Here is a 27,858-nt window from a genome sequence, read left to right as displayed (position 1 = left end):
TATGTAGCCTTTTGAATATGGCTTCTTTCGCTTAGCATAATGCATTTTGAGATTTATCCATGTTATTGCTTGTATCAGTAGTTGTTCCTTTCTATTGTTAAGCAGTGATTCATTGTATGGTTTACCACATTGTATTTATTCACTTGCCAGTTGAGGGTTATTTGGGTTGTATTCAGTTTTTGGCGATTACAAATAAAGCTGCTATGAATTTGCATTTCTATTTTTGTGTGAACATAAGTTTTTGTTTTACTTGGGTAAGTATCTATTAATGTGATTGCTGGGTCACATGGTGTTTGTTTTAACTGTAGGAAACTACCGAACTGGTTTTTTTCTTCCAAAGTGGGTGTACCATGTTATATTCCCACCAGCGATATTTGAGAATTCCAGTTGCTCAGTACCAGCACTAGGTGTTGCCCTTTTAAAAAGAAATTTTAGTCATTCAGATGATGTGGAGTGGGTCTTATTACTTTTCTCCACCTTGTAGAGAATCATCTATTATGAATCCATGGTCACTTTTATGTTCATGGCTATCATATATTTATTACTTGGTCTCCCTGTCTAAGCTCTGGTAACTATTCCATAATTTCCTGATTGTTTTATTTATTTATTTTATACAAATAGGAACAAATATGCTCTAACTTTCTTAAAACTCAGTGATATATTGACAACATTCTTTCTCGATACAGATCTGTTTTTTTTGGTACTGAGCATGTGCAAGTACACATGGACAGCCTTTGGAAGGATATACACTAGAATAATAGTGGGATTAAGAATGATAATTATCCTTTTTTTTACAAAATAGTTTGTTTATGAGATTGAAAAAAGAATAAAGCCAGTTTTAATTATGATCATCCCATTGCTGGAAGTGATTTTAGTAGGTAAATGCATCTGATATATAATTTGTAATTTGCATGAATTTGCTAAAAGATTGTTCAACTATTGCCTGGGGTTATGTCTTAATGGTGGGATTTTAGGGTTTTTTACTTTTCTGATTTTTATAAGTTGGTTAGTTTATAGTGATCATTGTATCATTTTATACGAGAACAATGTTATCTTACAAAGATTTAAGTTCCTTTAAATTTTTTTAAGTACTTTTATTGCAATACTGATTTTTATCCTTGCCCTGAGAATTTTGAGGTCACCAAATGGTTGATTATAACCAGTGGTTATTAAACTTTAGCTAATTTTATTGTGGTTAGAGAATGTGGTCTTTAAATTTATGATTGTAATTCTGTAAGAGCTTCTGTAGGGCTCAGTTCAAATTTCTTGTTTGTTTTCAATTGCGTATCTTTTTAGAAGAAATACATATACTTTTCATATTGGTACAAAATTTTTGTGTTTGTCAGTTATATTTTTTAGGTGTCTATGCCCTCTCCCTCCCAAGTCCCACTCCGTTCTCTATCCTTTTTTCTAATCTGTTGGGCATAGAGGAGAGGGGTATGTCAGTCTACTAGATTTTTGTCAGTTTTTCCATTTCTAATAATCCCAAAATTATAAAGTAAAAATCTTCTTTGGGCATAGAGGTTTATGACATATTTTACCATACCTTTTATCAGTATGTACATATTATAAAAACCCTTTGTACTATTGAGTTCTTTTTTTTTTTTTTTTTAAATACTTAATTCTACCTGCCATTTGGGCATTATTGACATTTACTAGGCATGGGTCAAGTGTGCTAGCTATTTGGCAGTTTGCAGTTTTAATAAGAAAAAATTGTTCTATGGTTTCTACCACTTAAAATGGTCTGCCAAATGTTCATAATGCTGAAAAAATTTTTCTATTTTCTGAGCCTAAAAGCCAACTCTATTTTACTTAGCAAGGTTTTTGGTGGGGGGTAGGAGGGCCACAGGTTTAATGTATATACTGAAGTTTACTGTGTAAATCAAGGGAAGACTATACTTTGAAACATTGGAATTTTACAAAGAATTCTTCACAAATTTGCAAAATTATATCACCAGTGAAGGGCTATTAATGGTTTTTGAGTTGCAATTACTCTATACCTGTGTAAGTCTGCATTTATAACTGACCCCTTCCTTTCAGTTACTCTGTATATAGTGTCATTATGTTTGAGTGTTTCTGTGTTGGTCAGCAGTTTTTCAGATAGTCCCCACAGTTTCCACCTGGGACCACACTCATGTTTGTGTTAGGATACTTCTTGATATTGTCCCATAGGTCGGGTCTTTGTTCTTTTCTCCCTCTCTTTGCTTCATTTTGTTTGTATTCTGTCACCAGGTCTCCAAGTTTCTGATCTTTTCTATTACGGTATCTAATCTGTTAGTCCTATCCAGTGTATTTTTCACTTCAGATAGTCTATTTTCATCTTTAGATGTTCCTTTTTGTCTTTTTTCTTCCATATTGATTATGCATATTCATGGGGCAAGAGCTGACTGTCAGCAGCTGTGCCCAAGATGTGGTGAGAGAATCGATGCTATGAGCATGCCCTCCACCTCCAATTGCAGTTTTTCCCTGTGTCCCCCACCTACCCTCTCCCCAGTTACCCCCCACTTCCCTCTTCCAATCCCCTGCCCCAGCAACCCTAGGTCTGCTCTCTCCCTGTGCAAGTTCAACACACCACTGTGGTCTTTCTTTCTTTTTTTCTTTCTCTCTTAGCTCCCACTTATGAGTGAGAACATGCGGTATTTCTCTTTCTGTGTCTGGCTTATTTCACTCAACATAATTTTCTCCAGTCTCATTCATGTTGCCACAAATGGCAGAATTTCATTTTTTTAAAAAAATTTTTTATGACTGAGTAGTATTCCTACAAATAGCTTTTTTAAAGATTCTTGTCTGCAAGTACTTTGATTCCGTTATTTTTGCCAATTCTGGTTCTATGTCTGTTGGTTTATTTTTCTTATGATTATGGGTCATATTTTCCTGCTATTTTACATTCTTGGTAGTTTTAGATTGGATGTCAGACATTGTGAATTCGCGTTGTTGAGTGTTGGATTTTGTTCTAGCATATAGTTAAGTTACTTGGGATCAATTTGATTCTTTCAGTTTGTTTTTGAGCTCAGTTAGGACAAATTCAGTCTTTAGTGATGGTTCAGCCCCATTACTAAGGTGATACCCTTCTGAGAACTCTACCTGATGCTTTAATTATGAGGTTTCTCTGCTCTGGCTGGTAGGAATCCTCACTATTTGGAAAGGCCTTATAAGCTTTCTGGTGGTTCTTTCTTAGGCCTTGCGGAGTGACACTCCACATATTCCCAGATCAGTATTCAGCCAGAGATTCTAAGTGATCCCTCTGTAGGGCCCTCAAGCTTTCTTCTGTACAGCTCCTGCCTTTGGAGTACTTTGCCCGCAGATCCTAGCCACTTCAGCTTTCTCTAACACCCAGTGTCTGTCTCCCCAGTTCAGTGAGATTCTTCCTGACTCTCCGTTCTGTGATTGCACCTCTTCCAGTCGGTAAGCTGGAGCAGATTTGGGGCCCACTTTCTCTCCCTTCTCTGAGGGTTCACAGTCCTGCACACCGTGTTGTCAGTTGTCTGCAAATAGTCGTTTCATGTATTTTGTTTAGTGTTCTAAGACAATAAATCCAGGTTTTCTACTCCCTCATGACCAAAAGCTGGAGACCAATTACGCAATATTTAATTTTGATTTTTCTTTCACTTCAACTCCTTGAAAGAAGTAGTACTACTGAGTCATTGCACATTTTTACTGGGTAGTTTTTCTGTATACCTTGATTTATGTAGTTAATTTTAGTATTCTTTGTTAATCTTTGTCTTTTTACTGAAATATAATAAAAAGTAGAGGAGACCGATTACCAGGTAGACCTTTGTGGGAAATGAAATATTACTTGCAAAAAAATTCAGATCTTTTTACAAATAATATTCAGATTAAAGTTAGTATAGCCAACTTGATGAGTGCATTTTCTTCCAGGTATGAAAGTTTAATTTCATGGTAGAATACCACACTGGCAGCTGCTGATTTTAGCAAGTGTTTATAGGTACTCTCTTTTTTCACCAGTGCATTTCCTTTTATGATCATCAGAATGCAGAACTTTAAGAAATAATGCTTATTCATGGAATTTTTGTGGACCTCATGATTATCTTAAGATTTATTCTGTTCTTTGTTGTGTGAAGTAGATATATCTGAATTTTCATAGGTGTTTAGTTGCTGTAGCTATGTTTACAGTACTTGATGAGTTTTAACCTTTAAAAGGTTTAACCTTTAAAATTTTAAATTTTCTTCTGTTATTTAGCTTTAAAGCCTAATCATATTGGGAAAAATAACAGAATCAGATTTGTCAGCATGCAGTGGATCCTTTGTTAACTGTTTCAAGTGGAGCTTTTGGGAATCTATAATCCAGGTGGTTAAAATACTTAAGCAATTCCTCCCAGTTGATTCTTTCCCCCTTTATTTTTGTTTATAAAAAGAAGGGGACATCTCTACATTTTTGCTTGGTTGTTATGTCTTAGAATTCATTTGGTGGTAGTTTGTTTTGCCTGAGGATACTTCTTCAGTTAAACATTTACTAGTCCTTCATCGGTTAACTGTTCGTCTGTTGTGAATACAGTTCTCTTTCTTATAAGCCTCTTTAGGGGGTAGAATTTAGAATGTGTGTCACCCAGTGCCTTGAATGTAACAAGTGCTGAATAAATATTAAACCTTTATTATATGGAGAAGGCAGTAATTGTAATGTGGTCACTAGTAAGTAGTGTAAAGTTGACATAGTTTGGCTCTAAATATTTTATTGGACATGGGCATTTTGGCAATAAAAAAACAGCAATAAACTGAATACTTACTTTATTCCTTTATTGATCATCCATTGATTTTTAGGATTCTCTGCTGCCACCTTGTCCATACAGTTGTTCACACCTGCTAAATTTGTCCTGGCTCTGACAATTGATAGTTGTGTGATTTTTTTCTCAAGCAGGTGGTTACTTACTCTCTCAGAGATTAACTTTTGCTCTTCTATAAATTGAAAATAATATCCATATTATAGTAGTGTTATAAAGATTTAATGAGAATATACGAGAGTACTTGAAAAAGTTGGTGTAAAGACTTGTATTATCTTTTAATTTTATTTTTCCACAAACTTTTTGTACCCTCCCATATAAGTGCTCACTTAACACGGTGCGTGCCACATTATGGTTGTACATACCTGTGTGTACAATTTATGCTTTGATGTTAGTTTGGTATGTCTTTGTATCCACACAAACCATATTTGTTATTTTAATGTCAGTTTCTAATTATAGCCATAGTTTTTCAACCAGTAAGTAGAGGTGACTTTTACATTTATTAATTATTGGGTTTTTAAAATATGTTTTTAAAAATTATTATATGGGTAATGCAGTTATAACCATGTGTGTACTAATTCTAATTGGCTTTTTTCAAAACGTTTATTTGGGACATAGTCCTTAAGTGGAATTATAAAATTAATGAGTAATTTCATAAAGTGCTTCACAACACAAGAGCTGAATAAGTATTTAGAGAATGTCAAGGATGATAATAATTTGGTCATTTGATGTATAGTAATTGTTGTTAGTTACTGCCATTTATATACACTATCTGAGAATTTTCCCCTTGTCTGATTTTTATCCTGAGAGTGTTACATTTTTAGACCCGTGCCTGTCTTATTGTGTCCTGTTGTGTTTATTACAGCACACAAGAAACAGAGAGGATAGATGACAAAAAGGGAGCAGTGCGTGGGATGGAGTAAAACAGACCAGCAGCGCTGCTGTTGTCACTCCCACCACCACCAACTACCAGTCCATCCCCAAAGGAAAATAGTTACTTCACTTTTTAATAGTGAAACCTGGGCACTGACAGTTTAGAAAGAGCGAGGTGGAAGAAATGAATTTTGTTCTAGATGATACATTATGAATTCCTTGGTTTATATTAACAGTACGTAAATAAAATTTAACAACAGCATTTTATTAAGTTTTCTTATTGTAAATCTGATTATGCCATTTATTTATCTTTTTTTTTTTTTTTTTTTGGCAGCTGGCCAGTACAGGGATCAGAACTCTTGACCTTGGTGTTATTAGCACCATGCTTCCTTATGCCTTTCAAATGCTGCCAATATACTGCACAGTTTGGAAGTCAGTGTGTCTAAAATTGCTGTGTGTTAACTTAATGCACAAGAGGGCAGTCGACTAGTGTTCTGAAAGAGGTCCTCCCTTTTTATTAACTATATTAGAATGTTCTTTTGTAAGGTCAATGCAGGCATTTTTCATTGTAAAACAACATTTTCATTGGTCATAAGAAAAATTCTTACTCTTCCTTTTAAAAGAAGTGTTTTTTCTTTTGGCATTTTGTTCTTGGTTTGTGAGAACATAATTAATGTGCTGTACTAGACCGGGTATCACATTCAGTATTATGGCTCTGACAGTGATGGCATTGTTTTTGCTTTTTTAATACATGGTATAGTTACTTTAATCTCAAGAGTAGAGTATTCACAAGTATTTGTAGCTTTCATTAGTAGTTTGTTTTAAAACTAGTATCCAGGGAATCTACATTTTTATGACTCATTTTATATTTTCAGCCTGCTCCTCTTTGGGGCAACAATCCATGTGTGTGTAAGATAGTTGTTTTCTTTTACCCAGAGTGTATTGTTTAATGGTTCAGAATTCTCTTAGTTTCTGCATTCTTGGGTTTGCAATAAAAGTCAATACCCACTCTGTAATGTTTTAGACCTGTGCTGTCCAGTATGGTGGCCACCAGCTACTACATATGGTGAAAATTAAAAATTCATAGCTGCATGTGGCTAGTGATTACTGTATAGGACAGTGCATATATAGGACACTTCCATAGCAGAAGATTCTGTTACCAACACCGTTGTAGACTTTCTGATCTATAATGTTTTTTTAATGGTATAGGAATCAGAACCATAAGAATATTTTCCAGGAATAGATTTATTGTTACTTTCCAAAAACATAGATACCAGCATTTGTCCAACCTTGTTTCAATGTAGCATGACATAGACCCACTGCTTTCAGAACTGTGCTTCTTCATCTTTTGTAGGCCACAGCATACCTGAAAATCAGTAATGTTTGTATGGCACACTGGGACAAACAGAGGAGGTGGCTCGCAGCTGGAAGTTATAGATTTGGATGCTCTGCAGTAGCCAGACAGAGCCATAAGCCATTCTTGGCACACTAGTATGCAGTGGCACAGCTCAGTGTCACTGGTACAGAATTCCAGCTTCAGTAGCGCAAAGCTCAGTTTCAGAGTGCTATCTCCATAATTCATTCCTGGATATTTTTCTTGGTCTGTAAACAAAATTTGAATTCATTTTCTTTTTTTAGTTCATCAATTTTATATGTCATATTCCCAGTGAGAATTTGTGAGACATTGGCATTTCACAGCTTAAAAAAACTTTGAGTGCATCATCCAGAAACTTTGAGATTTAATAGGTGTTATGTACATATCATCTTTCTTTTCTTTTTCTTAGTGGAAAGGAACACCACGAAATAGTGATATATTTAAATTCCATCACACAAATCAAGAAAATAGTTTTTTTTACCTTAAACATGGCTACATTAAATATTCACAGTATAAAAATCACAGAAAGGAGGCCACAGATTTGCCCATGCACCCCTCCCTCAAATAAGATTCCTGTACACTTCAGCTAACCAGTAGCTTGGTTGGCTATTTCTAAACCTTTCTGTTCATTGGCTTTTAACAAGATAAGTAGCGACAAATACCAATGTCTTAAGAAAATATATAAATTGGTAATTCTTTCACCCAATATTTATTTCCCTCAAGGATTTTAAAGTGAGTTCACGTTTATGCTATAAATCTTTGGTTCTTGTCCTTTCTATAAGTACAGCCTCTCGATATTTGAACCACTTGTTTCTAGGATTCCCCAACCTATCTCAAGGGTGCCTCCTAAAATTTTGTACCTTGCTGCAAAGCTGGTTTACTACTAAACACATATCACATCACTGTACTCTGAAAATCTCATCATAAAATAATGGTTTCTGGCATAAGGAGTGACACATTGTGAGAGCAAATATCTTATTTCTGTTGCATCTTGCAATAATATTTTTTCTTCTCACTTAATTCCCCCCACCACTCCCATATCGTGTATTCAGCAATCACATTATAAGTAGCTGTGTGAGCCTATTTCCATTTGGGGGTATTGTGCCCTGATTCATTTTCTTCTAAGAATAAAATAGATGTGGAATATGAACCCCTACCACCAGGATCCAAATCTCCTCAGTCTTCTTACTGTAAAGATCTTCTCACTGACTTAATCGTGTCTAGATTTTCTTTGTCCAGTTCACCTAACAAAGATCAAGGTTTCCCTTGAGCCCATCCTGCACCGAACCTATCCACCTAACTTTCCATGACTGCTTAACAGGAAAGGGCAGTCAGGCTGGTCACGCCACGGTCATTGACATATCCCTCATTAAGTGTTCACCATAACAGCTCATCTACCTAAAAAGGAGTTGTAATTTCTTTAATTTAGGTGAATGCAGCAACTTGGATCTGAGAAAAAGATGAAGTAATATAAATGACAAGGGAAGCTCCTCCCATTATTTCATGGAGTAAGCAGGAGAATGAATCTGGTGTTGGTGTCAGGTGTGAACATTTCACCAAGTGAGCGTGTGTTCTAGAGTTTGAACATGGGTATTTTTGGTGCAGCATGACTTTATATTCACATTAACTAGTTAATTTGATAGTTAGCCAAAGAGACAGCTGTCGGTGCTGTAGGGAATATTAGTTGACTAACAAGGGAAAAAATTTGTATCTCCAAAGTGATTCCTGTTTGATGGATTTGAATTTAAAGGTAATTTTGACTGCGTATAGTTTTTGCCTTGATTTTACTACTTGATTTTAGAACCTAAACTTCAAATAAGATGTGACTCTGTATGTTCTGTCCGATATTATTTGCTCCTGCTTAATCTTTCCAATTATATTCTAATGTGCTTCAAGTGCAGGGACTTTATATATTTTTAATCCTTCATTATATTCACTGCATAAGTCAGTACAGTGCAGAGCACCCAATCAAATGGCTTGTAAGTACTTACTGATGTTTGGCTTTACAGAGTAGTCCACTATATTCAATTTGACAACTGCATGTAGTGCAGACAGTCAGTCTGTTCCTTCTTCCTCATACTGACTGTGGGGGAATGTCTGAGCCAGGTTTTTTAACCTGGAGGTGGAGTGCAGTCCAAACTTCTGAAATCATATGCAAATTTTTTATGCACTTAATTATGTGCAGTTTCTTGGGAGAGCCTGTGTAACTTTCAGTAGATTCTGAAAGTGTTCAGTAAGGTTAAGCGCCTTGGACCTAGACAATGCAGGAAGCTAAGAAAGCTTTCCAAAGTCAAGCTGGACTTGGAAAAATTACTAAAAAGAAAATTATGAAATGCAGTGCTGGATAGGTTGTTGGTAAAATACATTGGTCAGTAAATTTTAGACTTTATGATACATAGTATTCTTTATTATATAAAGTCCCTTTCTTAAATTCTTAACAATGAGCTACTGTAGACTGGAAGACAACCTTTCTCTTGTAGAAAAAATTACTTATTTTAGTGTGCATATGATGGATCTTTAATTTGGCTTAATGCTTTAGAGCAAAAAACTTGTTAATAACAGTGGTGAATTATAGTTTAATTGCTTTATGTTATGCCCATTTCTGTAAATCAGACTTTTTTTCTTAGGTAAATTGTTCTGGTGTCAAAAACAAGGGGAAAAAAAATTTTTTTTTCACTTGACTGTGAAGTTATTAGCACTGTATGCAACATGACTGATTCTAGAAGCTCTTGCAGTACAGTGTTTGGGAGCCTTGAGTAGAGCTGTGCATACTGAAGGTGCATAGCACAGAGCACTTCTGGTCTAAGTAGGTTATATTTGCAAATGTTTGTTTGAGGCTATAATTTGAATTTACCAATTTATGACTTGGAATTCCACCTGAGGCAGTTTTTACATTTAAAATTTCCCCCTCATTTTAGTCATGAGTGCCTTAATTTTATAGAATTTTTTTTTTTTTTGGTTTATATAAACAAACTTATCAAGAGTATATAAGAAAGAAAATTAGCAAGAGAATTTTTGGGGTTTGTTTCTTGTGGTTTTTTTTGCCAGCTGACCAGTATGGGGATCTGAACTCTTGACTTTGGTGTTACTACACTGCGCAGTAACCAACTGAGCTAACCAACTAGCCAGTTGCTCTTTAGTGGTACTATCATAGAATGATTTCTTGGCATTTATGAATTTAGCAAAATTATATAGTGTTAATAAACCACTAGCTTTTTAAAGTAATAAATTTTATTTTTATAGCAGTTTTAGGTTTGCAGAAAGTGCAGTTTACATTACATCCCCCCAAGGGTTTCTCCCATAGTTAACATCCTTACATTAGTGTGATACATTTGTTAAAGCTATGGCCCAATACTGATATATTATTATTAACTAAATTTTACATTAGAATTTCCTCTTTATGTATACAGTTCTGTGGGTTTTGCTAAATGCATAATGTCATCTATTTACTATTACAGTGTCACATAGAATAGTTTCACTGCCCTAAAAATCCTTAGTGCTCCACCTGTTCCTCCCTCCCCCTGCCCCTAAAACCCTGGCGACCACTGATCTTTTTTTTTTTTAAATAACCTCAAACATTTTTCATTTCTTTGTGTTGGGAATATTCAAAATCCTCTTGTCTAGCTAATTGAAAGTATACAATAAATTGTTAATTATAGTCACCCTACAGTGCTAAGGAACACTCGATCTTACTTCTCCTGTCTGTAATTTTTTATCCATCAGTCAACCTCTCACTATTCCCCTTCCCCCGACCCTTTGCAGCCTTTGATAGGCACAGTTCTACTCTCTTCTTCTATGCCATCAACTCTCTTAGCTTCCACATATGAGTGAGAACATGCAGTATTTCTCTTTCTGTTCCTGGCTTACTTCATTTGACACAAATGTCCTCCAAGCTCATCCATGTTACCTCAAATGACAGGATTTAATTCTATTTTTATGGCCGAATAGTATTCTGTTGTGTATATATGCCACATTTTTTTTATCCATTCATCTATTGATGGACACTTAGACTGTTCTATATCTTGGCTGTTGTGAATAGTGCTGCAATAAACATGGGAGTTAAGATATCTCTTTAATATACCGATTTCCTTTCCTTTGGAGGGTAATACCCAGTAGTAGGATTGCTTGATCGTATGGTAGTTCTATTTTTAGTTTTTTGAGGAACTGCCATACTTTTTTCTATAATGGTTGTACTAATTTACATTCCCACCAACAGTGTGTAAGAGTTACACTTTCTCTGCATCCTTGCTAACATTTATTTTTTTGTCTTTTTGATAATAGCTGTTCTAACTGGAGTGAGATGGTACCTCGTGCTTTTTGATTTGCATTTCCCTGATTAGTGATGTTGAACATTTTTTCATATGCATAAATCTCTACTGTTATTTGTTGTGTTCCTGTTTGTTAAAATAGTTTCATACCGGTTTATTCTGGGGACAGTTTTTTTTTTTTTTGGTGGATCAAAATATTCATGAAAGAACTTTAGATTTACTATTTCTGATGGCAAGTTGATATTATTGACTTGGAATACGTTAAGAAAAACATGCTAAATTCTGAAACTGGTGAGTTGGGAAAGAAAAACTAATGTCTTTTTGTTTTTGTTTCAATTATACAGCAGATATAATTTCTACAGTAGAATTTAATCATTCTGGAGAATTACTAGCAACAGGAGATAAAGGTGGTAGAGTTGTCATCTTTCAACAAGAGCAGGAGGTAAGTGTTTAAAGTTTAATGTTGGAATTTCAGTTTGGTCTTGGGACTAGAGCTTGTGTTGCACTGAGAATCTCATTAGGATGTTGGAATTTTTTAAAAGAAGTGTCTGTTTGTTGAGTAGAATATCCAATATATAGATAGCTCTGATTCTCTTAGCTTTTGTATGTGTGCATGTGTGTACAGGTGGGTGTGTTGTTTTGATTTTAAAACAACTCTTTAGTTGTAAAAAGATTTGATTAGAGAAGGAGGTGGAAAGTGGTGGACTAATGAAAGATTTTAACTGATTTTGAAGCCTTGACCCTTGGTTATAATTTTTCTCTTAAAACTCGTTAAAACAGAGTTGCTTTGACCTCTTAATGCTTAATGTAACTGGGGGTGGAAGGCTAGTTTAAAGAAAAATCAGCTCAATTATTTTGGTGTCAGTTCATACTAATACTGTTAATACAATTTAAATATAAAGGTTTAAATGACAGTTGCATGTATATGCATGTAATGTAATTTATAAGTGCAATGCTAGTTTTTAAAGTGAGTTGTTTGGAAATTGCTTCCTTTCCTCTTTGAAGAAAGGAATTTCTCATTGCAGAGTCTGTGATGAAAGTGGGATTTGGTTTTGTTTTTCTTACAACTTAGGCACATTTCTGAATCTGATTGACAAGACTTCTCACTAAAATTTTATGCTAAACAAAATTTATCACACTGGATTTTCCCTTACTCTCTCCCTCCATTTGTAGATCAAAGTTTAACCTTTAAAGTCATTTATTTTGAAACATCCTGCCCCTGTCTGTCTATAATATATTCAAAAAGAGTTTAATGTGGATAAATTTCAGGGTTTTACAAATAGATTTCTAAATCATAACACAGAGTTAGGTTTTAAAGGATTGTGAAATTCCTGAAATAAGCAAAGAATCTGGTAATAATACTACTACTTTGCACTTCTATAGCGCCTTTGACCTGAGGATCTCAAAGTGCTTTACAAACACTAATGAATTAATCCTCACAACATCCCAGTGAGGTAGGTAATTTAATTTTAAAAGAAATGATTAATAGTGTCTGATTAGAAGATGCACAAACACTAATATGTCTCCTTTTATTTATTTATTTATCTTTTATTAACGTTTTTGGCTGGAAGAAAATATGAAAATAAGTCTCAAGCTTTGCTTGACAAAGAATGGTCTTGTGGAAAGGGGGGCTAGATCAGTTTTCTGTTGCTGTTTTCAAGCAGCTAAAAACTTGACCATAAGACTTTTGAAATATTTAGAGTTGAGATGGAACCTTACAGATCATTACAATTTCTTTGTTTACAAATGAGAAAACCAAGATATAAAAAGATCATTTCATTACTTAGTGGCAGAACTAACAGCCAGACCCCAGAACTTCTGACAGGTCATCTTTTTCAATGTTGTTTGCTGCCTTTCACGTTAGATAATCAGAATGTGAATGTTTATTTACTTAGCGTGTAGAACAGGCCTTCCCATAGGTATTCTCTGCCCTTGAATGTATTTTTTACTGAGTTAATGGCTCTCTGCACTTTGCTTTTGTTTTACAGAAAGGTATTCAGAGAAAAACTTTTAAAAATTAATTTTGCTCATTATGTTTAATCTTGAAGGATAATACACAGGCTTAACATTCTGAGGGTTTCAGAAAGATTCTTCATTTTTAATGGAGTCATTGTATTGTCAGTTAAAAACTAATTTGGAAATATTTCGGTTGAGAATGAAGTCATTTCCACCTTCTGTAGGTTTGTTATTAAAGTTCAAAATCAAATGTGAAAAAATGGCTGGAATTTAAGAAAAATAGAAGTGTTTACTTTAATATGGGTTCAATAGATGTAGTCAAAGTAATGGTTTAGTATTTTCCTAAAGCCTGTCAATAATACATTAATTTGAAATTAAATCCTAACATAGTTACTGAAATTGCTCAAACATTTTACTTGTATTAGAAAATAAGGCCAAAAAACTTATTTAAATACATTGTCTATGATTCCTTCTGAAATTCCACTGAGAATAAGACCCTAAAGTGCTAATGTTTTAAATACATACTCTTGTAAGAAGAAATGAACAGATGACTGACTTTTTGAGAATGGCCACTGGTGGGAGAAATAGGACTTCCTTTCATGTATCTGTCATTCTTCTTACCCATATTTAAGAATCGAAGACAGAAATTTGTTATCTAGAACCTCAGATTACTAGTATGTCTCTGAGAATTACTTATCAATGTAAATATAAGTATATTTTTAGGTGATAGATTAAATAACAACTATGATAGTGATTAGATTGACTTTCCCCTGAAACTTGATCTTGTTAGTATTAATTTGGTGTTTTACCTAATTAATTTTCCACATTTTAAAGCTGTGTTTTATACTAGAGCTTCTAATACAGTATTGTCTTCAGGATCTATGTTAGTGATTATAAATGTGTTTACTTTTAACTTAGAGGCACCTAACATATTTGGGTGAGATGTTATGAATTCACATTTATACATCTGTGAAATAGTGTTGCAGTTTGAAAAGTGGAAGGAAATTTAGAGGTGATCTTTTCCTAATTTTTAGGTAAATTTCAGAAGTAGTTACACGATAAGGTTAAATTGCTTAATTTAGAAACAAAGCTCTTTAGATTAGGATTTGAGTCTCTAATTTTCAGTCCGGCTATTATGCATACATGCCAGTGTACACTGGTACCTATCCAACAAGTATTTCTTAGTCTCTGGTAATGATGTTAGCATTATTTGCAAAACACAGTGGCATTTGATCTATTGTGGCTTTATCCTCTTACCCAGATAATGCATATATAGAAAAGTACACAGAATCATAATTGTATAGTTCCACGATTGTTCACAAAACACCCTTGTGCAACTATCCCAGAAATCAAGAAATAGGATATTTCTGGCATTCCAGAAGCCCTCTTCTGCCCTCTACATCCCCATTTCCTCTCCTCCCAAAGCTGTGAATTTGTTTTGCCTGTTTTGAACTTTCGATGTATATGGTACATTCATAGAATTTAAGAGCTAAAATTTATAGGGTTTTGCAGGGATTCTTTTTTGTCTCATGAATTCCTTTGATAGGCTGGTAAATCTGTGGACTTCTCAGAATGTTTTAATTGCATAAAATAAAACACAAAATTATAAAGGAAGCTTTATTGAGATATATTTACCAAAATATTACAAAATACTATAATTGATTAATATATATTTTAAGTGGGTAAAAGCTGGCCTGTGGATATAAAAATACATCATTTCTCTAGTGACAAAGACACCAGTATTGCTGAATACTGTAGTTTGTTACTTTGTGTTCATAATCAGAAGAAATGCTGAATTTTAGCTAGAGGGTAGTGAAAATAAATATATAAACTTTACTCTCATTCAAAATTACAAAATCCCTGGGTTTTATCTGTGGGCCCTTAGGGGGTTTGGGTGATTTGTGAGCCCCAAATTTATAACGCCTGGTAATGCAGTCTCCTTTTCCCAGTAAAGAAACCAGGAGTCCAGACCCAACAGGTTTACTCATCCAAAGTCATATGGTTAACAAGGAGGGGAGTCCTTGATCTAGAACCCACATGTCCTGATTCCCAGCCCACAGCTTTGCCCACTCTGACCTGAGTATAGCAACAGCAATTCATGTGCCAGACTTTTTGCCGAGGTCCCTAAGTCTTATTTAATCTTCCCAGCAGAATAACAAAGATATATAAGACTGCTACAAAGAGCTTGTGTAAAAATAGAATTGAAAGATAATACAAATCTTTCCATGAACTCTTTGAAGGTACCCTTTTATGTACACTTACTCTTTGTGTCTCGATTTATTACAAATTTATGCATAAATTGAGACCTAAAGATGAGTAATGTTTCCAGTATCATACAGCAAGTCAAGTGGATAAAAAGCTAATTCTTTATAAGTTGAGATAAATATCCACAATTCTGGATGTTGATTTAAAAATGGAAAGAAACCTCACATATAGTAATGAACCTAATTGTTACAAATCACACAGGAAAATCAGTTTTATTACTTTATAGTTATAACTAATGAGAAAAATACTTGATCCTCAGGTTTTTTAATAGTATCTATTAATGAATGATCTCTTCTCCACAGAGGGAAAATGTTGGGAAGAGTTTGGACTCTTTTTGGAAAAAGTGGAAAGACCTCGGTTCTAGTCTTGGTATTCGTTCATGAATTTGTCCAACCATCTCCTCTTGTTCAGTCTTCTCTTGTCCAGATTTCTGTTCAATCTGCTGTCAGACACTTTTCAACTACCTGTTAATCTTTTGAGAGTTCCAGTTCATTAGGGTATTCTGTTTTCCCGAAGTAGAATGTTATATAGATGTAGCTTTGCTGATTGCTGAGCCTGTCAGCATAAATGTCACTAAATAGCTGTTAGACAAGATAGGATTCCTTTAAATGCTTTTTTCTTGTTAAGGCCAGAAATTACATCTTTAAGGGATGTTTTTGACATGTTAAAGAAAAATTTTCTCATTTTACCTGTTAACTATATTTTTTATATTGTTCAGCTCCAAACCTATGAAATTAATAAAGCCTAATAATTTTAGGATCTATTTACTTTTTCTTCTCCCTGCCTTTTTCCCCAACCTCACTTATAAAACATTTCCTCATTGTATCTTATCATCAGTAATTTTTTTCTCTTAATTAAAAACTTGTCATGCTTATTGTAGCCAATTTAGGAAATATGGATAAGGGGCGAAGAAAGCACCTGTAAGCCTACCACGAACAAAATCTTTTGGTGTATATCAAAGGCCTGTTTTTAAAATGAGATAGAGATTTAGGGTTGTGTGTTTTTTTCTTCACATGCTGTATGTGAATACCTTTTCATGTCACTAAAGATTCTTTATAACCATCTTTAATAATTACATGACATTCCATTACAGAAATATAGTGGTTTATTTTAATGTAGTCTCTATTGTTAGATACCTAGATTATTTCTTACTCTCCTTCTTTCCTTTCTTCCTTTTTTTCCTCCACTATGAAGACATTATTGTAGTTGAATCTTTAAAGCATCTATTATTTCCTTAGATTCTTCCTAGAAATACAATAGTTGGGTCAAAGGATACAAACTTTTTTTGGAGGGCTGGCCAGTTCAAGGATCTGAACCCTTGACCTTGGTGTTATCAGCATTCTTAACCAACTGAGCTAACTGGCCAGCCCCAGGATATGAACATTTTTAATTCATATTACCAAATGCTTTCCAGGAAATTTTACCAGTTTATACTTCAACCAAGAATTTTGAGACTGCTTCTTTCCCCTTCAGTTACCAGTGTTTTCCCCCCTTCTAAATATAAAGAAATGAAAGCAACAACTTGGTGGTTAAAAAGATATTATTTTATTGGATTTTAGTTTTACTTTATTAATACTCCCTGTAATTAAAATTTTTTGTTTTATGCTGTTTTTCTAATGGTGTATTTATTGAATTGACTTTTATAGGCCATATAGTGTGAGGGGCATCAGTTCTTTCTCTTGTGAGGCAGTATATTTTTCAGTTCCGCTGATTGGCTGCATTTAAGTTTTGTTTACTTTTTTGTTCATTTTTATTGTTGATTTCCTACGCCCAAATTATTAAACATTCATTTGTTCCCATTTAGATTCTTTTTTTTTTTTTTTTTTGGTGTGTGTGACCGGTAAGGGAATCGCAACCCTTGGCTTGGCGTCATCCGCACCGCGCTCAGCCAGTGAGCGCACCGGCCATCCCTATACAGGATCCGAACCTGCCCGCTGTGCCCCCAGCGCCGCACTCTCCCGAGTGAGCCACGGGGTCGGCCCTAGATTCATTTTTTAATCGGACTTTATTACCCTAAATCATGTGATGAAGTGGTCTTTCCCTCTTCTCTCTTCTGTACCCATTCCTGAATTGCCAGGCAGGTTATTAGAACATTATTTATTGAAAATCTTTTTATGGTGATTTAAAATGGCATCTTTATCAGACAGAGCTGTCATTTATAGAGCTGTATGTAGACTTCACTGTATTTTACTTTTTTAATGTCTTTTTCAGGGATGTTGAACTAGTCCTCTTTCTGTTTTATTTGTTTCATCTTGTGATTGAGTTGTGTAGACAGATTTTGAAATTCATTGAAATTGAGTTCTTAACAGTCTCTATACTCTTTCATAGTAAACACTTGATCAGAACAGAGATTGTTGCAGGTTCTTTAGTTTGAGGTCTCTAGCTGTTAAGGAGGATTTGACTTGTGGGAAATTTTCTAGGGAACCTCACCTGTGGTCAGTTGAGAGAGAGAGAGAGAGAGAGAGAGAGAGAATGTGTGTGTGTGTGTGTGACAGTGTTACCAATGGAAAGGACATTGAAGGCCATGTGGTTCAGTCTTCCTTCTTTGTCACTTTTCCATCTGAGGCACAGAGAAAAGTCTGAAGTCAGGCTCCTAGAAGTCCAGACTGTTGTGTGTTTAGCTGCATCGTGTTGTTTCTCAGTAGCATAGTATGGATTGATTGGGCTTGATACCTATCTGGATAGAAACTGTTTGAACATTACTCGCTTTCTCATTAAATTCTCAAAACTGTTCTACCCCTCCAAAGGAAGAGGATGAATTCTGTTGCAGATGTTAGGAACCAAGGGTCAGAGGATTGTTATTTGTGAACCTCAAAAGTAGCAAAAGTAGTTAAGAGAATCTTTTTTTTTTTAAAATCTATCAGCAAGTAGGATCCTTCTGAATCTCCTGGTATAACTGAAATTCCAATCTGAGAGAAACGAGGTTGGAAAGCCTTGAGATTGGCCTCCGTTTCTTGGTGCTAATATACCTAGAGAATCACTCTGAGAAAGGCAAAGTTTTGAGGTCTGGGAGGTATGCATGTGTGTGTGGGAGGTGTATGTATGGTGGGGTTTTTTAATATTTGGTATTTTGGGTTTGTTTTTTGTTCCTTTGAGCAATGTGCAAAACCTAGGGTAAATAAGCATTTCTCCTATGTAACTTTATCCCTTATTCTGTACCATGGTTTTAGAACTAAGATATTCTGGCTAGTTAATCTGGATAAAAGCACAATAAATCATTATATTAATTATAATGTATATGTTTCTTTTGAATTTTATTTGAGTATTATAGACAAAGAATAATGTTGTTTTATTTGATGTCCTAATTGTTTAAACCAGGTTTTCTTCAACCCTGTATTGTACTTTTGTGGATAGGAAATTGTGACTGATGTTCTTATCAATTGCATATTGCTTATTGTAGTACATAATAGACACTCAGTGAATGAGTGAACATTATTGTCATCAGGTTAGAGAAAGTTTGAGGTATCTTTTTTGTTTTCTGTTTACTTTGTTGAATGGCTTTTATTTTGCTTTATTCTAGAAACTTCCCTTTGCTTTCTGAATTCCTTAATGTTGGTTATTAGATATGGGTTGATTCTGTTTTGTACTATCCTGCCACTGACCCTTAATGGCCATTTCACAAGACTCTAATAAGAGTCTTTAATTACTTCTATATTACTCTGAAATATAAAACAGATGATTGCCTGTAACATATGTAAGATTAAAGGAGCATTAATAAATAGTAAGTCTTAGTAGTGTTCTATTTGGAGGCTTTAAAAATATTCAATCTGTTATGTGAGATGATGAAAGTAAAATACATTTAAATGTTTTCTATATATATATATATATATATATATATATATATATATTTTTTTTTTTTTTTTTTTTTTTTCCCCTTCAAGGAGAAAAGTAAATATTTCCTACATTTTCACCAAGTTTCATTTAAGGAAGAAAGAAACTAGTAAAAAGCAGGATGCAGTTATTTATATTTAGAATTAGCTGTTGCATAATGTCAAGTGAAATTCGTTCAAAAGTTGTCCTTCACTCCTGACTATTCTTAATACATTCATTGTAGAAAATATGATAAATGTGTATCAAGAACAAAATAAAAATTCAAATCACTTCATTACATGAATAAAGACCATTGTGTGAGAGTGAGAGAATGTTTTCTCAAGATTTTTTCTTTTTTCAACAGTTAGAATCAGATTGAAGTACTGCTTCTCGATCAGGGAGGTGAAGAGACTGTTGGAACTGTTGAGTAGAAAAGAGTGCATGTGTAGTTGGGAAGAACATATCCACTCTGTTTTTATAACTTTGGTGATGAGGTTTAATGAACATGCACCTTGTGGGATTGGCAGAAGGGAGCAGGAGGAATCACTGCACGTAGGTTAAAATGTTTGAAAAACATTGATCTGTAGTATGGATTTAGTTGACGGATGGATATTTTTAGGTTTTTTATGTGTTGGGTCGTTTTTGCATCTTTGCACACATTCTTTTTCATTAAGTTATACTTTGAAGTGGAGTTGTTAAGTATCTATTTGAAGGCTTTCAATACGTATTGACAAATTGCCCTCCAGAAAAACTGTATACGTTTGTACTTCTACCAGTATACTGTATATGACTTTGTCCATTTTTCTGTTACCAAAACAGCAGTCATTATGTGTTTTAAAATTTGTCAGTTTAAGGGGAAAAGGCATTATTGCTTATTTTGATAAATAAAGTATGTGTTAATATTTTTTGTAAGGATTTTTAAGGACCTTGTGTACATGAACGATATTAGCCTGTTGCCCTAAAATGCAGTTGTCTCCCCAGTATACTTTGTTTAAATTGACATGTAATTGTACAGATTTATGGGGTACAGAGTGGTGATGTTTTGATACATGTATGCAATGTGTAATGATCAAATTGGGTAAGAACATGCAGTATTTATATTTCTATGCCTGATTTATTTCACTTAACATAATGTCCTCCAGGTTCATCCATGTTGTTGAAAATGACAGGATTTAATTCCTTTTTAAAAGAATGAGTAGTATTTTCTGTTGTTTATATATACCACATTTTCTTTATCCATTCGTCTGTTGATGTACAGCTAAGGTTGATTCCTTATCCTGGCTGTTGTGAATAGTGCTGCAGTAAACGAGAGGACGCAGATATCACACTAGTATAATGATTTCCTTTTTTGGATAAATATCCAGTAGCAAGATTTCTGGATCATATAGTATTTATATTTTTAGTTTTTTGAGGAACCTTTACGCTATTTCCCATAATGGCTGTACTAATTTACATTCCCACCCAACAGTGTATAAGAGTTCTCTGTTCTCTGCAACCTCACCAGCATTTGTTATCTTTTGTCTTTTTGATAATTGCCATCCTGTCTGGGGAGATATGATATCTCATTGTGGTTTTAATTTGCATTTCTTTGGTGATTAGTGATATTGAGCATTTCTTCATACACTTGGTGGTCAGTATACTTTTTTTGACCTTAAAATATTTTACTGCTTATCTAGTCAGATCTATCAATCTTTGTCTGCTCTTTGCTTTCATTTATATACTTAGAAGATCTGTTGTGCCTTCAAAATTACATAAAAATTCACTATTGTACTTTCTTTTGCTGCTTTTATTTATTTTTAAACATTTAATTATTCCCTCTGGAATTTACTTTTATGTAAGAAGTGAAGTTCCAACTCTTCTTTCCAGATGGGGCCATTCTAACACCATTGGATTTGACTGTTTTATATTTTGGTTTGTTTGATTCTTAGGAGCATTCTTGAATTCATGACACGTTACCATTATGGGTCATGGCAATGCCCTCCCTTTAAACAGACACATGCACAGGGGTATGCCGCCGCACACACACTCCCTTCCATTTGCATAACTTAATCTCGTTTACTTCTTTCTACGTAGGTGACCATCAGAACGTGTTCTTGTAATACGAATATTATTATTGTGTGCTGTGTATTATAATAGCCAAAAAACACCTAAATTTCACCCTCCCAACAGTTTCCAAGTATACATTATGTGACTGTCAACCCAGTGCACATTGTTGTACTACAGATCCCCAGGACATCCCCCAGTCTGGCATGACAGCAACTCTATTCTCGCTTGAACAACTCCCCACCTTCCACTTTCCCAGCTCCTGGCACCCCCCATTCTACTTTCTGTTGCTGTGAATTTGTCTACTTGATAGAAGTGGAATCATGCAATATTTGTCTTTTTGTGACTGGCTTATTTCACTCAGCATAATGTCCTCAAGGTTCATCCATGTTGTAGCATGATAGGATTTTCTTCTTAAGGCTGAATAATATTCCATTGTATAGATGATATCCATTTTCTTCATCCATTTTTCCATCGATGAATGCTTGGGTTGCTTCCACCTTTTGGGTATACAGATAACTCTCTGAGGTCCTATTTTCAATTCTTTTGGATAAAATCCACAAGCAAGGTTGCTTTTTAATTTTTTTTTAGGAGCCTTCGTAGTGTTTTCTGTAGTAGCTGCACTATTTGTGTGGTGTATTTTTAAATCTATATTTAATATACACAGAAAAGTGCACAGAACACTAGTGGATTATCACCTAGCAAACTACTAGGTCGAGAAGTAGAACTTGCTACCCTCCCGTGAACCCTCCTCTTTCCATTCCTGCTGTTCTGAGCCTTCTTGCAGTTAGTTTGGCTGGTCGTTTTAGAACTTTTTATAAATGGAATCATACAGTAAGTATTCTTCTGTGTCTGGCTTTTGCTCAGTATGTTTGTGTAGGTATAATTTGCTTATTTTTATTGCTGTATAATGTTGTTATGTATTATTGTACCCCTATTTGTTTATCCATTATGTTGTAGAAGGCAGACATTTCAGTTGTTTCAGATTGTGGCTATTAAGAATAATACTGCTACGAATATTCTTGATCCTGTTTTCAGGTGCACATAGTCATGAGTGAAATTGTGTCATGGGGGAAGCATTCAGTTTTAGTAGACATGACAGTACGGTAAAAAGTGGTTTTGCTAATTTTTACTCTGATGAGCAGTATATGAAATTTTGGCTGTTCTGCATCTTTGCCAATAATAATGCTTTGTATTACCAGTCTTTTTAAACTTCAGACATTCTAGGGGTATGAGTGAATCATATTGCTGTTTTAATTTGTACTTTCTTGATTAACATTGAGGTAAAGCATCTTTTAAATGTATTTATCGGCTATTTGGATATCATCTTTTGTGAAATACCTATTAAAATCCTTTGTAATTTTTCTACTGTGTTGTCTGTTATTTGTTTTAATTGATTTGTAGGCTTTCTTTACACTTTTTGCATATGAGTTTTGTTCAGTTGGAAGTATCTTTCATTCCATGATTTGCCTTTTCATTTTCTGAATGGTGTATTTTTATAGATGAAGGGTATTAATATTAATACAGTACAGTTAGTCAGTATTTTCCCTAAGGTTTCAGCTTTTTCTGTCCTGTATTAGAAATACTTTTTTACCCCAAGGTCGAGGAAGATATTCCCATTATGTTTTAGAACTGCACGGTTTTAGTATGGTAGCCCCCAAATCCATTTAAATGTAAATTAATTAAAAATAAGTAAAATTAAAAATTCACTTCCTTGGTCACAGTAGCCACGTTTTAGGTGCTCAGCCTGTGACCCGTGGCTACCATATTTGACTGCACACATGCAGATTGTTCTCCTCTTTGCAGAAACGTGCCATTGGATGGTGTTGTCCTAGAACTAATTGTGTACATTCACACTTACGTTTCTGATTCACCAGGAATCAATCAATCTATGTGAGTGATTTCAGGTCAAGCTTCATTTTACTTCATATGATTAGCCAGTTGACCTGACACCATTTAGTGAAAAGACCTCCTTTCCTCGTTGCACAGCAAAGGCTGCCTTCGTCATAATCCACGTGTGCCTCTGGGCTGCGTCTGCTCTTCTTCAGTGGTGTGCTTGTCTGACCTTGTGCCAGCACCACGGGGTTCTTTACTTTGCTTTAAAACTTGGTTATGATATATTATCACTTATATATTGTGGATGCTGTTTGCATCTGCATTGAAATGTGTAATTTTGTTTCTGTGTACTGTTTTTAATGTGTGTTAAGTATGTCATCTCATTCTGAGAGATTTGTAGGCTTTTTTTTTAAGTTCACTAAGAACTGTTTTCTAAATCCTTCTGTGTTGCTGTTTTTGTGTCTAACCTATTCCTTCTAATTTCCATGCCATACTGCATTTACCAAGTTAACTTCAACCTCCCTTTTCCATACCAGCACTGCCTTTTATTTATGCCTTTTGCTGTTACTGTTCATTTAGACAGTCTTTATTGAATGCCTGTTGTATGCCAGGCACTACTGTAGGTGCTGTGGATAAAGCACTTCTAAATTTATTGCAGAAAATTTCACACAGATTGTATGGTTACGAAAATAGGTTCTCGTGGTGATCATACTGGCAAACCAAGAAAAAATGAGGGAGGTGGAAAAGCTCTGCAAGAACACCCAAATGCCACGTACTCAAGAATGTGTCACAGTTCTCTATGGCCTTAGTGGGGAGGTTAAAACAAAAGAAAGTCTTCTTTGACTTGGATGCATTCTCCTTTGAGTGGCATAGTATTGAGGATTTGGGATTGTTTCTTTCTCTTCAGATTTGCTTCCTGGACTTGGTTCATGCAAAGAGTGCTGTCGTGGTTGTTATAATCCCCAAGTATTTTTTTTTTTTTTCTATTGGTTTTTTTTTTTTTTTTTTTAATTTTTTTTCATTTTTTTTAACTTTATTTTGTCGATATACATTGTAGCTGATTATTGCTCCCCATCACCAAAACCTCCCTCCCTTCTCCTCCCCCCCCCCCCAACAGTGTCCTTTCTGTTTGCTTGTTGTATCAACTTCAAATAATTGTGGTTGTTATATCTTCTTCCCCCCCCCCCCCCGGTTTGTGTGTGTATGTGTGTGTGTGAATTTATATATTAATTTTTAGCTCCCTCCAATAAGTAAGAACATGTATAATCCCCAAGTATTACGGAAAGTTTCTCTGTGGGCCAAGGCTCAGTTCTGCAGTCTGCTTTGGGTTACCACTCACATGCACCTGTCTCAGCCTTTTCTCTTTCGTTACTGTCATCTCATTGTCTTGAAGATTTGTCTTTAAACATTCTTTTACTATTATTTTAGTGGAATTTCAGGAGAGAGGGCAGGCTAATGCTTGTGCTCAGTCTGGCATCTTTAATTATAGACATAATTTTTTCCTTGTGTGATATAGTTTTTCCTGTTGAAAGAGATAGTCTTTTTTGCAGTCCGTGGAGACTGCCAGACACCTCATGATTTTGGTTTTAGATCATGTCACAGGCCACGCTTAGATTCGTGTTGTCGTTCTTGAGCCTGCAGCTTGGTGCTCTCGTCTGCTTCAGAAGATGTTTTCATAGTCTGTGCTTCCTGCACTCATCATCCAGTGACTAGCATTGTGCATACACAAGTCACTTAAAGGTGGGGACTCTCTGTTATTAAATCTGTCCCTCCAGGACCTAGTATTCATAGTGCTATATGCTGTAGTTTCTTCTTTTAAGTATTAAATGAAAAACCAAAGTTTAAAATGCAGCATTCATATTAAAAATTCAGTTGCTGTTTAGATTATCATAGTTTTCTTGGAGAGTATAATGATTAACTTTGTCAAACTGGGTGAGTGATTTTAGATGGAAGCTTTATAGAATTTCTTCTCAAGTGTTATTCAAATATATGTTTGATGGATTAGGTTATCTAATACGGTGTACGTGTATGAAAATGAGACCAAGGCTCTGAGTTTGGTTTTTACCCCCTGTATATCCCCAGTATGGATTATGGCTGCGGTACACTCTGTATACTTACCATTGGCAAAATCAGTAATAATTGATACTGCTATCAAAGGGTTCAAATATAACTGTATCCATGAGTGAACAGTCCAGATTACCAAGCTACTGGAAAACACAACCCAGAACACATACCTTCAAGATGATTCAGTGACGTTTTCTTTTGATATGGAGAATAATAGGCTGTCCTTTTCACCAGATAATCCCAAATGCTTCACTTGATAACTCACTAAAATAGTTGACTGTCAGTAATATATAATTATATTTTTTATTTAAACCATTTTTCCATAGGATCTTCCTTGAACTAGACTTAAATGTTTTTGATGAAAAGGTGTTTAATCATGTGATGGTAGATCAAAAGTTGAAATTCTGAGCATGATTATAATTCTCACTTTTGGTTAGGTATTAGTATTAACTGAAGAAGTTCACATGTATTATTTTTATTTAATAGCTTAAATTACATTCTTTCAAACTAATATTAAGTGTAATAAATTATCAGTGCGTGCAAGACTCATACGATAAGGTGGCTGATTTAAGGAGGGGGTAAGCATTGTTGGTGGGGGTGCATGGGAACATTGCTGGGTTATGCTGAATGTGGGCTTGATCAGTAATAGAGTTCTCCAGTAACAGTGGTCTTGGGGTGGGAGTAGAGGTCGAATGGGGTCATTGCATTCATGAGAGCTCTTGTCTTAAGAAGAGATTTTCAGCAGTGAAATAACCAAAGGGCAGATCAGAAAGGAAAAGGAGGACAATACATCCTGTAACTTAACAGACCGGGAGTCGACCCTAAGGTGGGCGGAGGAAGAAGGCATGCCCAGCCAGCTGCTTCCGAGTGTGCTTTTCTTTAATCTTTACTTCTTCAGTGAGGTCACTCCTTACGGATGCTCGCTTTTTTTTAATCAGTATGTCTCTGTACTATTTATAATAGTAAATTAGTAATCGAATGGATCCGTATTTTAATATTATTATTGAATTGAACTTATTAGTGAGCTTGATTTAGCTTTTCTTTTTTAAGCTTTCCTATTTATTTCTTGAAGGTCTTTGAATATTAAAAAAACAGTATAATTGTCTGTAAGATATAACTAATTAGTCATCCAGAATTTGCAGGGTCTGTTGGGTTCATGACATGTTTGATTATTCTTAAATATTTCTAAACAGTGCTCCAAATATTTTTGTTTCCATTTTAGAACAAAATCCAGTCTCATAGCAGAGGAGAATATAATGTTTACAGCACCTTCCAGAGCCATGAACCAGAGTTCGACTACTTGAAAAGTTTAGAAATAGAAGAGAAGATCAACAAAATTAGGTGGTTACCCCAGAAAAATGCTGCTCAGTTTTTATTGTCTACCAATGGTAAGTGTACATGTTTTTCTTTTCACATGCCCACTGTGTGCCACTGTGTGCACAAATCCCAGAGGATACTCTCCCCTTTTCAAAGAGGAATCGTCGTTAAGAGACATCTCTGTGGCTGACCCCGTGGCTCACTTGGGAGAGTGCAGCGCTGGGAGCGCCGAGGCCACAGGTTCGGATCCTATATAGGGATGGCCAGTGCGCTCACTGGCTGAGTGTGGTGCAGACAACACCATGCTGAGGGTTGCGATCCCCTTACGGGTAAAAAAAAAAAAAAAAAAAAGACATCTCTGAATAGACATAAGGAAAAATTTTTTCCCTATACAGAATGTAAACTATACTACTTTCCCTTTTTTTATTGTCTACTTGCAGTTTTAGATCCTCTAGAAGATTCTCAGGCACTCATTTTTGTTTAGCACACATCCACTTTGTAGTGAAAAGAGAGGGCTGCTGCACCGTAGGATTTAGGTCAGGTCCCCTCTCTTCCACTTCTCAGCTTAGTGGCCTTGGGCAGGTGCCTAAGGCTGAGATGAATTTTCCTCATCAGCAAGCCAGAGGTAGTGTCTATATCATATATCTATCGTATCATTGTGGGTATTGAGTATGATAGCTCCTCACATGCATAATGGGTGTGAGTGCTCAGTAAATGTCAATCTCCTGTTTTCCTCCTATTAAAGTGTACCCACACTGTACACAGAGTTACTTCTGACTGTGCATACAAGATGCTCTGCCAGGGAATGGTCTCTGTTTGGAGACACTCTCTGGGAGCATTCTTCTTACCTGACCCCATCAGCATATTGCCGTCTGCCCAAAAAGCCATGTGGCTGGAGGAGGACTTTTCTCATATTCTTTTACTTGTCCAGGAGAAAGTTATTAAGTGAGGAGTGTAATTGTGTAATGACTCCACCAGAATTCGAAGTACTTTATAACGAGTTAAGAGTTGGTGATTTCTTTTTGTTCTTCTAATTTTTTTCCCCTATGAGTTATTTTGTGGCTTGGTTTAGCCCTTGTGGGACTAAGGAGAATCATTAGAGTGTTTGAGGAGTTACTTTAGGTTCTAGGTAGCTAATAGTCTATAAAAACGTTAGATTAAAACTTTTTTGAAGCTGACACGTGTTGGGGGAACCTCATATTTTCTCATCCTCTCCCTACTAATAAAATCAAATTCTAGCACCTAGATCTTACCATTCTTTACCATTTGCATAATGTGGACTCAAGTGACTTTATGGGGTGACATGGTGGAA

At 35.2% G+C, this 27,858-nt stretch overlaps 1 protein-coding gene across 2 annotated transcripts in view; it reads left to right on the top strand.

The window, feature by feature from the left end:
- PPP2R2A (protein phosphatase 2 regulatory subunit Balpha) overlaps nucleotides 1-27,858 on the top strand; it is a 75,335-nt gene that overhangs the window by 30,228 nt on the left and 17,249 nt on the right. The window contains exons 3-4 of one of the 2 annotated variants that reach the window (XM_063086378.1): nucleotides 11,603-11,697; nucleotides 26,452-26,617. In XM_063086378.1, the coding sequence (XP_062942448.1) occupies nucleotides 11,603-11,697; nucleotides 26,452-26,617 (261 nt within the window). Of the gene's footprint in view, nucleotides 1-11,599; nucleotides 11,698-26,451; nucleotides 26,618-27,858 lie in introns of both variants that reach the window. The other variant, XM_063086377.1, reaches the window with a different exon arrangement.

Source organism: Cynocephalus volans, chromosome 2, assembly GCF_027409185.1.
Source record: "Cynocephalus volans isolate mCynVol1 chromosome 2, mCynVol1.pri, whole genome shotgun sequence".
In the NCBI taxonomy this organism is placed as follows: domain Eukaryota; kingdom Metazoa; phylum Chordata; class Mammalia; order Dermoptera; family Cynocephalidae; genus Cynocephalus; species Cynocephalus volans.
Note: the sequence above shows the minus strand (reverse complement) of the source record. Positions and strands in the feature narration are given on the sequence as shown.